General features: G+C 23.9%; 1 protein-coding gene across 4 annotated transcripts in view; it reads right to left on the bottom strand.

The window, feature by feature from the left end:
* Positions 1-13,933, bottom strand: part of LOC145830164 (uncharacterized) — a 75,222-nt gene that overhangs the window by 47,795 nt on the left and 13,494 nt on the right. For 3 of the 4 annotated variants that reach the window (XM_082938064.1, XM_082938073.1, XM_082938092.1), the window contains exons 8-14: positions 12,684-12,804; positions 12,440-12,543; positions 11,081-11,126; positions 8,738-8,768; positions 8,462-8,552; positions 7,615-7,676; positions 3,496-3,697 (exon numbers count right to left, since the gene is read on the bottom strand). In XM_082938064.1, the coding sequence (XP_082794190.1) occupies positions 3,496-3,697; positions 7,615-7,676; positions 8,462-8,552; positions 8,738-8,768; positions 11,081-11,126; positions 12,440-12,543; positions 12,684-12,804 (657 nt within the window). The remainder of the gene's footprint in view (positions 1-3,495; positions 3,698-7,614; positions 7,677-8,461; positions 8,553-8,737; positions 8,769-11,080; positions 11,127-12,439; positions 12,544-12,683; positions 12,805-13,933) is intronic. The other variant, XM_082938081.1, reaches the window with a different exon arrangement.

Genomic DNA, 13,933 nt, shown 5'->3' with positions numbered 1-13,933 from the left:
CATACTTAACATACCAGGTTTTAGAAATGGACAAGAGTTTAAAAAAAAAACGAGTTGCACTAATCATTAAAAACAAACTAGAAGCTGGTAAAACGGTAAAAAAAAATATGCCAAAGTCTTTTATAATCAAGCAGTTCAGTATAGGAAGGTCGACTTTGTACGACATTTTAAAAAATGAACAAAAGTTTAAAAATTTTAAAGCAGAAAAGGAGAAGCTGGGATTAATTTGAGCCACAAAAACAAACAAAAAAGTATAGAGATGGTGGTTTGAAAAGTTTGACCCTTTATATCTAGTTTTGTCAGGAACATGATTAAGGTTGTCCAACAACTGGTCAGATACTATTAGAAAATGCCTCTAAATTACACCGGTGAACATTGTCATTTTTAGCAAGCATTGTTCAAATTCATATTATCATATGAAAAAAATATTTTTTTGTACTTATCCGGAATTTTGGTTATCCAGACACGTTTACAGAAGAATCTTGCCCAACGTGTTCGGATAAGTGAATAAGCGCTGTAGTACATAGAAGCAATCTAAAATATGTGTATTTAACTGTACACTGAATCTGGAAAGAATTATAGTATTTATCAAATGTTATCATATTATCAAATGCTACAAAATAGTGATAAAGAGTTTAATTTTTTACCTAAAGAAAAAAAAAAAGAAAAGCTTTTTCTTGTAAACATAAAGAACTAATATTTCCAAAACAAGGAAAGAATATTTATTTTTTACGATGACTGTGATTATAAAGTAAAAATCATTATTTAGTCAGATATATATACTTGTTTATTAAATAAAGCGTGAGTTAAAACAACTATAATTCCGTATTAAACTACAAATAAGCGATTCATCCATTAAAGATCTTATATTTAATAAAAGATTAGTTATGGGTGAGGTTTAAAAAAAGACGAATAGTTTTGATACATACTTATATCAATTTCTCATAAAACTCAACCATGAAAATTTTGAAACAAAAAAACAGTCAAATTTTGATTGAATTATGCGAGCAACTATGCTACTTTACCAGTAAGAATCTAACAAAATGAATTAACGCTGTAACGAAATATTATTTATAAGCGAATAGTTTCACACATACTAAAAAACTTTTTCTCATACAACTAAATAAAAGGGTATTTTTATAACTCTCTTTCATACAAGCTCTAATTTGTATATAAGACTGTTTTTTGTATCATTTCAATATGTTGAAAGTAGAATAAAACCGAAGTGTTTAAAACAAATTCCAGTAGTTGTTTTGTATAAATATATTTAGGTTTGATATACTAAGAATTTTTATATTCGTTGTAGTACTCTAGATATTATTTCTCAAGTACCAACTTATATAGTGACATTAATATCAGTAGGATAGTTCTTAGTGTAAGCTAGGATTTCTAGTAACAATAAATAGAAACTTTATAGATATTTGAAGAAATTTCTTGTTCAAGTAGATCTACTTGTATTAGTAATTCCGATCCAAATACATTATAAGAACTACATAATGTGTCAGATGATTATAAATACATTTATTATTTTTAATAAAACTAATCAACAAAGTATTCAGAAACATAAAAGAAGATTATAACTTTTTTAACAAGTACAAACAAGCTAAAACTTCGACACTAATAAGCTTTAGAAAAATTGTTTTGAATATAAAAGTTCATGTTTTAACAAGTTTACTATTTCATTAAATTTACCAATAAAATACTTATAGGTAAAAGAAACTCATAAATTATAAAGATTGACACAGAAATAACTAGTTATCCATAAAAAGTCTAAATAATTTGTTATGGGTAACTTTTTATAAATAATCTTATAAAAAGAGAGCTTTACTAACATCAGGGTTCGTGCGCATCAGGTTAAACCGGTTTTTTTTTTTTTGAAAAAAATACAAAATATCAGTTAATTTGCTTAAAAATTTTAGAATTCCATTATATGTCATTTCAAATGCTTGAAAACTTGTGGATTTAAAATAAAATTAAAAATAAATAAAGCCTTTTGTTGAATCTGTGAAAGAGTTTTTAAAATCTATATTATTTTGATTTGAGTAGATTATATACGTCAAAATTAAGTACTTAATAAATAAACTACAGTTTAAACATTACAGTCTAATTCAACAATTTAGCTTTTTGTTAGAATTTGTTGTGCAATGTCAACATGTCAAATAAAATGAAAGTTATGCACTTGATATAAAAATTTAGAGAGATTAAAAACATTTTGCTAGCTACAAAATATAGTAAAAATTTAAGGTCAACGCATTTCTTTTAAATTAACATTGGCTCTTTAAGAAATATTTAAGTATAAACTATATGTCATATTTATTAAGGTATTGAAATTAATTTTTGAGATATAGTCCGTTTTGTACAAACGTAAGAGACCACAATTTTTTCATCGTAAATTTTCTTAAAAAAATTGTAAAAATCAATCTTATTTTCATTTATAATCTACAGAATTCAGTTTAAATATTTTCGGGAAATGACCCTTCAAAAGCTGTAATACATTTGTAGATGGAATTTTTAAATGTTAAAAAGTTATCACATATTTTTTGTTAAAAGAATTTAATGTAAGTAAAGGACTTTCTGTAATAATAAATAAGATTGTTTAACTTGAAAAAAAAAAAGTAAAAGAGTGTTTTTTGCGCCTTCTACGAGGAACCTACTAAATAATCAACTTTAGATCCTAAATCCCAAAAATTATTTTAAGTTTTATTAAACGGTAAAAAGTTTCTGTGAGCTAAGAGAAAATTCTACATATTATAATCAAACTGTTAAAAACTTGGTGGAATCTCTCCCTATGGCCCTAAGTAGATCATTTAAAACAGTATAACTTAATGACGTAGTAATACTTAGTAGATTTTAATTAAAGTATATATGTTATGTTTAACAGAGTGATTGATTAACAAACTTTCAAATAAAAGCTAATGAAGCATTTGTATCAGAAAAATCAAAGTATTTATTGTAAAATCATATACACTTTTTTAACATTTACAATGGAATTGGTATGACAAATAATATAAAATGACAAAATTTATATAATACACTTCGTTGTATTTTTTTTTCTTCGCAATGTATCATAGAGAAAATAAAAGTAAGACAATTCTTGATAAGGTTAGTATACAAACAAGTTACTACATTTGCATTAAATATTTGACTGCTGTATCTTTTGATAGCAACAAAGGATAAGTCGAAAAAAATAATCACTTACAAACCATACATGTTTATAATTAAAACATAAGCTTTTCAAAAGCAACTGGTCTGTTAGGAACATGTTAGTTTATATTTAATTATTATAAATTATAACACACAGAAACATGTATTATTTTAATAAAGAAAGAGTACTGTTTAAATTTGTTTTAGTTTTAATTAAAGAATCTACTTTAAAAAATTAAATAAAAACTTCTTTACAATAATCTTATAAAATTGCTATTGAATGCATTCTTTTTTCTAAACTTACGTACTTTTAAATATAACTAGCCATATATCAAGAAAAGCTTAAACTACTTGTACGTGTTGTATTATTTGCGTTTTCAATATTTCGATTTGATGCTTCGTAATTAATCTATTTACATATGCTTTACTGATTCTTTTTGCTAAAAAATTAGGCTGCAATGAGTTTACAGCAGTAGCGAAAAAATTACTCTGTTCGTTTAGCTTATCTTTGCGCAAGTCTGACAGACGCAACTTGACTTTTTGGTTTTTATACCTGCAAAAATAGTAACAGTATTAAGTATGCAATATTTAATTGATAATTAATTGCGAACATACATTTGCTTTGTAAACGTACATCCAACAATAACAGTATCTACAAGGTTTCATCATTGAAAACATGGTCTAATTTCAATAATTTTTAAAATAATAATTTTTAATATCTTATAATATAAATACCTAATATCTTGCAACTTTTAACTTTTATTTGTTCATTATATAAAAATTTACTTATTTAAATTTATTTATGCTATAAATATGTGACTATTTATGTTCTATTACTACTTAACAACATACTATACTTATTTGACTTTAAAATTTATTATTAATTAAATAATTTAATTCTCATTTGTCCAAACTAAGTTACTTATTCAAAAAATGTTTACGGTAATTACTACCGCTTAGAAACTAATCAGAACTCATTTCATGGAACTAGAAACTTAATACTTAAATTTTGTATTCTATTTTCGATTTTATCACATACGCCTTTAATTTTTAGACTACAACTGTACCTCTAATTAAATAAAAACTAAAATAAACAGTTTCGGGTTTAAACATAAAAATTTAAATAAATTTAAAATATATACAGGATGGATGACAACTGACTTTCTTAGAATAATTTTTGAAGTAGCTGTTATTTTTTGTATAGAATTTAAGTTATAAAAATGCTTTATAAGTATGAAAATAATCGAAAATATGCTGTAATGCTACTTTAACTGTGGATTATTAAAAAAAAATCGAATATTATATAATTTTACAACTATATTTCTTACCTAATCTTAATTTCATTATATTTATATAAAACTATTTGGAATTAAATTTACTTTGATAATTTTTGTAAAAAAATTACGCGTTTTTGAATGTTTTTCAAAAAGCATCAAACTCCACGTTTTTCAAGGCTTTTTTGCTTAAGTTTTCAAATTCCAGTATTTTCTGAACTTTGAGGTAAAATGGTATATTACACTGAATGAAAGTATAACCCTGTATATAACTCTTAATAGATTTTTATAAGACATAAAATTTTACGACTACTTTAAATACTTGAGCAAACATTATTAAACTAAAAAATTAAAATGTTTTACAAATTTTGAGATAAAATGGTCTATTACACTAAATGTTTAACAGTAATAACAAATATAACCCTGTATACAACGCTTAATAGATCAGCAAAAGGTTTTTTCGTACACCGGGTCCTTGGACAAAATTTTTGAGGGCTTTTTTCGTTCAATAAACATTAATAGATTTTTTTAATATATAAAATTCTACGACTACTTTAAATATTTGACCAATCATTATTAAAATATATAACAAATAAAAATTATCAATTACTAATTACTAGGGAGTAAATAAAAATTAAATGAAGGAATACATTATACCAAATCCTTAGCGCAGGGGTAGGCAAACTTCGACACGCGGGCCAAATGTGGCCCACCAAGAAAAATCTTCTGGTGCGTGAAGTGTTTTTTGCTAAAAATAACTGATGTAGAAGAAGCAAGTTAAAACTTATCTATATGAAAAAGTTTACAAATACACAGTAGGCTTAAAAAGGGACCAGAGGCTATTAACTATTTGGTGATATAAAAAATAAAATTAAGTGTTATGGTTACGTGACAATTCAAACCTGGACAATTCAAAACCTTCAAAATATATTTAAGAAACCATATCTCAAAAACTAGTATATATTTAAAAAACTATAAAATACGTATGAAGGTCTGATTAATATCTATAAGTCGTTTTTTCTTTTTTTGAAAATTTTTAAACATTTTTTGAGATATTGAAAAATTACTAAAAAAAAACTACATATTTACTAATGTTACTATATTTATACAATAAGTAGTTTACATTACTGAATAAATAACGATTTTAAAAAACAGTGTTATTTTCATTTATAATTGTAGATAGATACATTTAAAACAATTATACATATTGTAGACAATATATTTTTTGAATGCTATTTACAGAGCTGTTAAAAAAGGATTTTTGATTTTTTTCAACGTTTTCTGAATTTTTTTTTAAGTTTTTCAAAAAATATTTTTTTTTGTCAATTTTTTTTTTAATAATAAGTTAAAAACAGTCTTAAATTGTATAACAACATTGTAAAACTACTTTAGATGTTTTTTTAATAAACAAAACTCTAAATGATAAAAATAAATATTAAAAAAAAATTTTTGTATCTAATCGAAACTTCATTATTTTAGGTGTATAACTGTTTAAAAATTCCAGTTTTTTTAGTAATTTTTGTTCAAATTCACAGTTTTTTTTTCAAAATTACCCAATTTCAGCTAATTTTTTCATTAAATTATAAAATTCTAGGTTTTTCCAGGATTCCAGGTTTGTTGGAGACCTTGTAAATTTTATACAATGTACGTTGCAACATTTACAGACGTTGGGTTGTTAATAATGTTTTATGAACGGCAAACGTCTTTAGTAGAATTTAGTATTTACGTACAAAACAACATCTATTTGGATTTTCGACGGGCTTTGCTTATTTATATTTAAACGATATGCGTAGCCATGGTTGCCACTGATCAAGCTGAGAAAAATTTCCTGACTTTTTCCTGACTTTTTACTAAAATTTTCCTGACTTTTCTAAATCAAACTCTTAAAAAAAACTTATTCTGAAATACATAATCTAACACTTAAACTGTATAAAGCTTTCAATCTAATTTTAATACAGATTAAAAACAACAGTTTTTTGCTGAATTCTATCACCAAACTTCCAGTACATCACTTAAACCATCTTTGTATGATTGATGTTTGTAATAAACAGCTCTATCAGCAAAATACTTGTATTATTACCTTATAAACAATTTTTTAGCATTTCCTAGCATAAATGTATCTAAATAAACAAACTTTAGTCAGACTTAGCATATAAGTTGTAAAACAACCTAGAAGTTAAAAATATCTAATAATAAAAAGTAATTACTTAAAACATGTTTTATTTATATAAATTGTTCACTTAGTTTAATAAAATACTACCCAAACTATTTAATATAAAATCCTTAAATTAAAACCCAATTAAAAAAGAATATACTTAAGTAACTGTAAAAAGAAGACATTAAAAAGTAAACTCTATATCTGTTGTATAAAAAATTTCCTCTTATCATTTAGTATAAAATTTGTAACAAATAAATACACTCTTATTTACTTTAAAAACTTAAGTTACTCTACAAAAAATACAAATAATAAGTAAACTTAATTTTGGCATATACCTCTCTTATAACTTATTTTATAAATTTAAACAACTTTGAAAAAATTATAAACAGGTAAAGTATACACATTAACTTGTTACATAAAATACTTAACTAACTGCTTAGTTATAAAGAACTCTATTATTTACTTGATTCTAAAATTATGCTAGATAAAATTTTGTGTATATATCACAGTTTCACTATGGATGTGTCCTTGCTACAGATCATCAAAACTAAAAAGCTTACAAAATCTGCTTGTTCAATATGTTAATAGAAAATTTTTGCAGTTTTATTAAGGATATTTAACTAATTTATACCAGGTGAAGGCATTGGAAATAAAATTAAATATTTTTGAAAATTTTGGAATTTTTTTCTGACTTTTAATTAATTTATACCATTTGAAGGCTTTGGAAAACAAGGAATTTTGTAAATTTAAACTAACAAAATCTGACTTTTTTTTTAATTTTATCAAATTTCCTGACTTTTCCTGACTTTTATTCAAAACCCGCCATTTTTTCCTGACTTTTCCTGACTTTTGTAAATTTTTAAATTTTTCCTGACTTTTCCTGATTTCCTGACCGAGTGGCAACCCTGCGTAGCTTTACATAAGTTATGAGTCTCTTTCAATTTTCGAAATACTTTTGGGACAACTTTTAAAATATAAAATACCAATCAAATGTTTAGGAAGCTGTAAAATAATCGACATTAAATGATATTCACTTACTCAGTATAAACATGTTCTAGCTTTTTTGGAAAGTTTATTTTGAAAGTTGGACTCTCATCTTTCTGAAAAATACTTTAGATGTTCACCAAGTCGCATAAATAACAACAACATAAAAGTATTGGATTACTAAAATTTTTTATATAATACTTAAAAAACCGAAAATTAATTACGTTTCTTATTTGCAAATTATATTTCCTTTTCTTTTATTTCTATTGTTCGTTTTAGTTTTTAGCTCCGTTGTTTCAAAATTATGTTTATCATTGTAACCGCATTTATTCATTAACAATTCGTAATCGAGTTTTGTTTTTAAAAAGTTTTCTTCGTTACCTGATCTTTTATTTAAACGTTGATCAATTATATTTGGTATTTGTTTTATAATACACAAAAAATATAAATATTTATAATGCAAAAAAAAACAACTTTCGTTTTGTTTACTAAGTTTCAACGTTTAACACGTTTCATCAGAACAATATAAAGCACATAGCAAAATTTATAAAGAATTACATAAAAACAAATCATGATGTTTCAAATAAATTTGAATAATTTTAGTTAGCTTATCTTAAAATCAACTTATATACAAGTTAATTATTTTTGCTTTGTTTGTTCTTGATTTTGATTTTATTTTGTTGCTATTAAAAAATATATATATAAAAAACAATGTATAGAAAAGTTATTAGTGGTTGTTTTTTTTAGTTCATGCATATACATTTATTTAGCTTAAATCTCTTATTGAATGTATATTTTTTATGATTAAACTTAATAAAATTATTTAAAAAATATCAATTTACTAAAATACTTATTTTAAAATACTAATGAAAAAAAATTCAAGTTTAAAACGAAGACATACTTTACTAGAACAAGATTTTATTTCTAACTCATTTTGATTACTATCAATCGAAGGCATAGTAATATTTGTTTCACTTAAAGTGCAGAAATTTCTGAAAAATTTGCATACTTGGTTTATTTAATTAATCATAAAGAATATAAATTTTAAGTTCAAGTACTTAAAATTTACTATCAGTATAAGTAAAAAATCGATACTATTTTTTACTTGTCTTAAAATTAATATCTAAAAAAAATTTATTTAAGGAAGTGTACTTTAAAAAAACAAATTAAAACTAACTGAGATATTGAGTAAGTGCTGAGTGTTTCATCTGGAAAAAATATGTAAACTTTATTAATGTTAGTGCCATTTTTCGATCAACAAAAGAAATATTGTACTTAATTTTTAAGAAACTCTAAGCTGACTTGTAAATAACTTCTAAGAAAAACTATAGATGGAATAATATTATAGTCTAAACTTGTTATCAATAATAAATATTAACAGGGTTGCCACTCGTTTTTTCAAAAATTTTTCTTGGTTTTTAAAAGTACACATTCTTTGGTCTATTTTTAGTTTAAAGTTAAATTTAAGGTAAGAAAATGTGCTAAATAGTATAAAAAGATTTAAAAGATACTGTAAAGCTACTTAAAATGTGTTTTTTAATAAAAAGTTTTTGGTAATGACTTAAATTTTTTATCTATATGATAAATTTTTTGAGTCAAACTGAAACTTTACTGATGAAGATGTTAAAGTTCTTAAAAATTCCAGGGTCTTCCAGGTTTTTTTCAAAATTTCTTAAATTCCAAGTTTTTCCAGGATTCCAGGTAAAGTGGCAACCCTGTATTAAACTAAAAATTTTTAAGGGATACATTTAGTATTTTTTTACAAAATAAATCTGAGAAGAACATTTTTATTGCATAGCCAAACTAAAAAATTTTTGATATCAATTGTAATTTAAAATAGTTTTCACACATGTCATCTAAAAACTTCTTAATACAAATTAAAGTTTTGGTAATTCTATTAATACTTACTATTAACCTTAAAAGTTACAGTAAACACAGGGTTCCACTAGAGTTTCAAAAAAAGTTCAGGTAAAACAAACTAAAGTTATAAAAAACTACTAACTAGTATTAGAGAAGTCAGTATTTATTAAGCTACTTTTTATATCTTCATTAACTTACTTTTGATATAAAATAAGGGCATAGGGGAAGGTAAAACACTTTTTTGAAATTTAGCTTTATTTTTTACATAATTAGACGAGCTACTAGTTTTTTTTACCGTGTGTTAAAATTCAAAGTAGCTTTTGAGATATAAGCGATCAAAGCAAGAGCCTTCAATGGGTTCTTTATGAGAGGCGCAAACTAAAAGGGCATAAATAGACTATTTCACTAAAAATCTATCTACTCCTTCAGTTTTTGAGCAATTGGTTTAAAACTTTTTCAGATAAATCTTTAAAAAATTTTAAACAACTTGTAGAAAATAGATTTTTGAATTTTCGTAAAAAAACATTTTTTTAATGAAAAACAAATAAAAAAAAGGAGTTTTTTTTTATTTCGATCGAATTTTTTTTATCACTTTTTTTCAAAAATACGCTTCCTACAAATTGTTTGTAATATTGAAAAGTACATTTTCTGATAATTTCAACTAAATTCCTTTAAAAATGAAGAAAAAGATAGATTTTTAGTGAATTGTTCAAAATTCTTAATTCCATACACTGGTATCAGAATTTTTTCACAAAATTTGTTTTATCTCAATAGGTAATTATTTTTTTTTAATTTTATAAAAGTATCTTGTAGTATATACTCTAAGCCAGTGCTTCTGAAATGGGGTGCCTCTCAAGGGTTCCGCGAAGCCTTTCGAAATTTAAAAAAGAACATTTATTTAATTAAACATTTTATGTAAAATTAGGGGTTCCGCGGAAAAGTTGAACTTTGGAAAAGGGTTCCGCCACTAGAAAAAGGTTCAGAAACACTGCTCTAAGCTTTAGAACAAGGGCCTATGTTAATTTTTGTAAAAAAACTTTGGACTCCCCCTATTTCTTAACAGTTAATATTACTGAAGTTTTTTAACAGGATTATTAAGCTTACTTCTATAGAAAGTTGCTGTTTAACAGTTTTCATCTCTATTTTTATAAAATACATTTTAGCATTTAAAAAAAGTATATTTTATAAGATAAGGAAATATTCACAGAGTTTTTACAATTTTTTACATTTAAAATACTTTTCTTTTCATTGATAATTTCTTTCATATAAAACTAAATAAAAAAAAACAAAAACTAAATAAAAAATAATAGTGAAATATCACATTTAATTTATTTTAGTTTTAAAGCTTTACATTTTTAACTTAAAATTCTAAAATATAAACATACCTTATTAAACAAAAAACTATATATGTCTCTGATATATTACCACGTAAGTTTTCAGCACTAAGCTAAATAAGTAAAATCCATATATTTATATAATTTTTTCAATTTTAAGCGGGAAAATACGGTGATTTTTTTAGATACTTAAAAAAGTTGAGGAAAATCTAGGGGATTGGGAACCCTGTAAACTTCTTATGGTATATGTAAACTTGTAGAAGTTGATTATTTTTCAAAAAATAGCAAAACACAATATTATTTTATTTTTACATATAAGAACTTACTATGAATTCCAGTATCATTTATACTTTTCTCAGATTCCAGTTTTTTCTGTCAAGTATTTTTCAAGCAAAAAATTTTTTTTTTTATTGTATTGAATTAATAATTAAAAACACAAAACAATTAAACTACATCATTGAACTATCAGAATATTAATTTAAACTAAATAAATAATAATTATTATAAATTTAAAAAGGTTACTTTATGAATTTTGGTGTTATTTAGCATAATTTCTACAACTTTTATATTCTAAAATTACTAAAAAACTTGACGTAGAACTATATCATTGTATAAGTGATTTTGTTTACAATCAAGATATTTTAATAGCAACAACCTACATCTTTCAAAAGCTTATATTTAATACTATGCCATGAAAAAATAAATAGTTAAACGATAAAGATGTATCACAATTTATCATTTAAGTTTACAACAAAGAAAACCTTTCTAAAAACTTAACAAGTAGTTTGGTTGCCTTTTCTATTTAAACTTCTAGTATATCATTAATATCAACAAATAGTAGCAGGTTTTTACATTTTTTATAAATTTCTTTTTAAAAGTAAATCTATTTTTTCTAATGTAAGTAATTTAAATTTTAAAACTTTATTTTCAATTATTTTCTTTCTACAAGTTGTTCTAAATTTTGCAAGGACTAATTCCTGAATATTAAATCAAATTGTTTTTAAAATGTATGAATGGACTTGAAGTAAAAAAATATTCATTGCCAAAAAATAAGCCATAAAAAACTTGTCGTCCATGCAGATCAGAAACATTTACAAAACTGATTGTATCTGAAATTTTTTTTGTAGGTGTCTTACAGTATAATTTAAGCTGTAATTTAGCGCTAAATTTAGTTTTGAGTTTTAAAATGTTGTGCTCAACCCCTATGGTCTGATTCCATGACAATTCAAATACCGACAATTAAAACTCTTAAAAACCTTTTAAGGGTCCATATCTCAAAAAAAAATTAAATTCAAAAAAAAAAAGAAAATTCTTCTTAGATCTAACTAATTTTTTTATGATGGTAAAAAAAAATAAATAAATATTTATTAAAAGAGACAAATGATAATTAATAATAAAAGTCATATTTTAGTAAGTTTTACAGTATCTTATAGCTGTATATTTATTAACATTTTTAACTTGAAATAACAATTTCTTGAAGGTCTATAAAGTAAGATTATAATGGTTATTTTTTTATTAACAATTGACAGAGATAATTTACAATAACTCTGAATTAATAAGATTTATTTATAAATGTCGCAATCATATTTGTCAGATTTTAAAGCATCACGCACTTTTTATGGCCTAAAATAAAATTTACGACATACATACAAAACTATTTAAAATTTCAAACAAATAATTTTTACTTTTTTCGATTCACACGGAATAAAATCGGGATCATTATTTTCGTCTTCTGGAAAAGTTGCTGATGAAAAAGTAACCATTTTTTCTTTTTTTGATCTTGTAATACCTTTTTATAAAAAACATTAAATAATAAACTACGTAGTTTTATTTCTTATAAAAACTTTAATCATTCAACACTTAATAAAGTTTAAAATTTAAACCAAAATTTACAAGAATTATAATAATTATAAAGTTATAACAACTAACCAGTTTGATCAAGTTCAGGGAAAAAATAGCTAATATTACAACTTTTATTTTCTGGTAAGTAATCAGGATCTTCTTCGTCTGATTGATCGGACATCAATGGTAAATTGTTAAACTTTATTTCCTATTAAAAGTAATGGATTAAACGTCAATAGAATTTTAACAGCAAACTTAACTGGATGTTATAAATTAAAATGTAGTTTAATTTCTGAATATCAATATCATTTATTTAGTGTTTTTTAGCGGAGCTTGTTTGCTAAACAAGTTTTGAGAAGATAAAAATACACCGAAACAATAAGAATTTTTTTTTAATTTCATGCTGCCTTTCTAGAGCAGTAGACAAAAAGTGAAATTGTTCCTAAATTTTTAAGAAACTTAGAGTGTTAATAACTCTGAACTTTAACTTAAATTTATTAAACTGAGCGCTTCTAGAACTGCTTCATTAACTTCTAAATCCAAACCCATATACTGCACTTGAAACAAAGTCATTTTAGAAAAACGAATCTCTTTTTTGTGAAGAAAACAAAGAGCATTTCTTCATCTGTACTTACAGAATTTTTATTATAAACATAACTTGTTTCCGTTTACGAACTTAAAAGATGTCTACCTACGTAGACAATTTTTTTGTCTATACTTAATATAAAATTTAATTGAAGGTTTTTATATACTAAGTCCTGTTATATTGTATTCTGAAGCAATGCATCATAAATAGTAGCTTACCTATATATATAAGTACCTGTAAAAAAATATATAAAATTTTATAAATTCATTGATTTCACAAGTAATCTTTTGCTTACAAGTTAAGAATTTACAGGAATAAAGGTGTAAAATTAATTTAGTTATTCTTTAAAACGCAATAATTATAACACCTAACATTTGAGAAACAAAATGAGGAGTACCATATCAGCGCAGCATCAAGTAAACAGACCAGGGCAGTTGGCACAAGTTTAGTGAAAAGATGACCGGTAAATACAGCTTTCAATGACTCAAATTTTTAAATTGCTTTTATTGTGTATTTTTTTAGCTTTTTTGATCAAATTAAATGATAATCAACAAAAAAGGTAAATACAAATTAAATTCGTAGTATTTAGTTAATTATGCATACTAAATTACTAAGATGACTAAATATCAGTTTAAGGGCATAGGGGGGTTACACCTTTATTTGAAATTTTATCTTATTTTATATAGTTTTTACTAAGCTACAAAATTCTTTTTACAGGTTTTAAAAGTTCAAAATAATTTTTGAGATATAG

Source organism: Thalia democratica, chromosome 1 (assembly GCF_965202585.1).
Source record: "Thalia democratica chromosome 1, ktThaDemo2.hap1.1, whole genome shotgun sequence".
Lineage (NCBI taxonomy): Eukaryota > Metazoa > Chordata > Thaliacea > Salpida > Salpidae > Thalia > Thalia democratica.
Note: the sequence above shows the minus strand (reverse complement) of the source record. Positions and strands in the feature narration are given on the sequence as shown.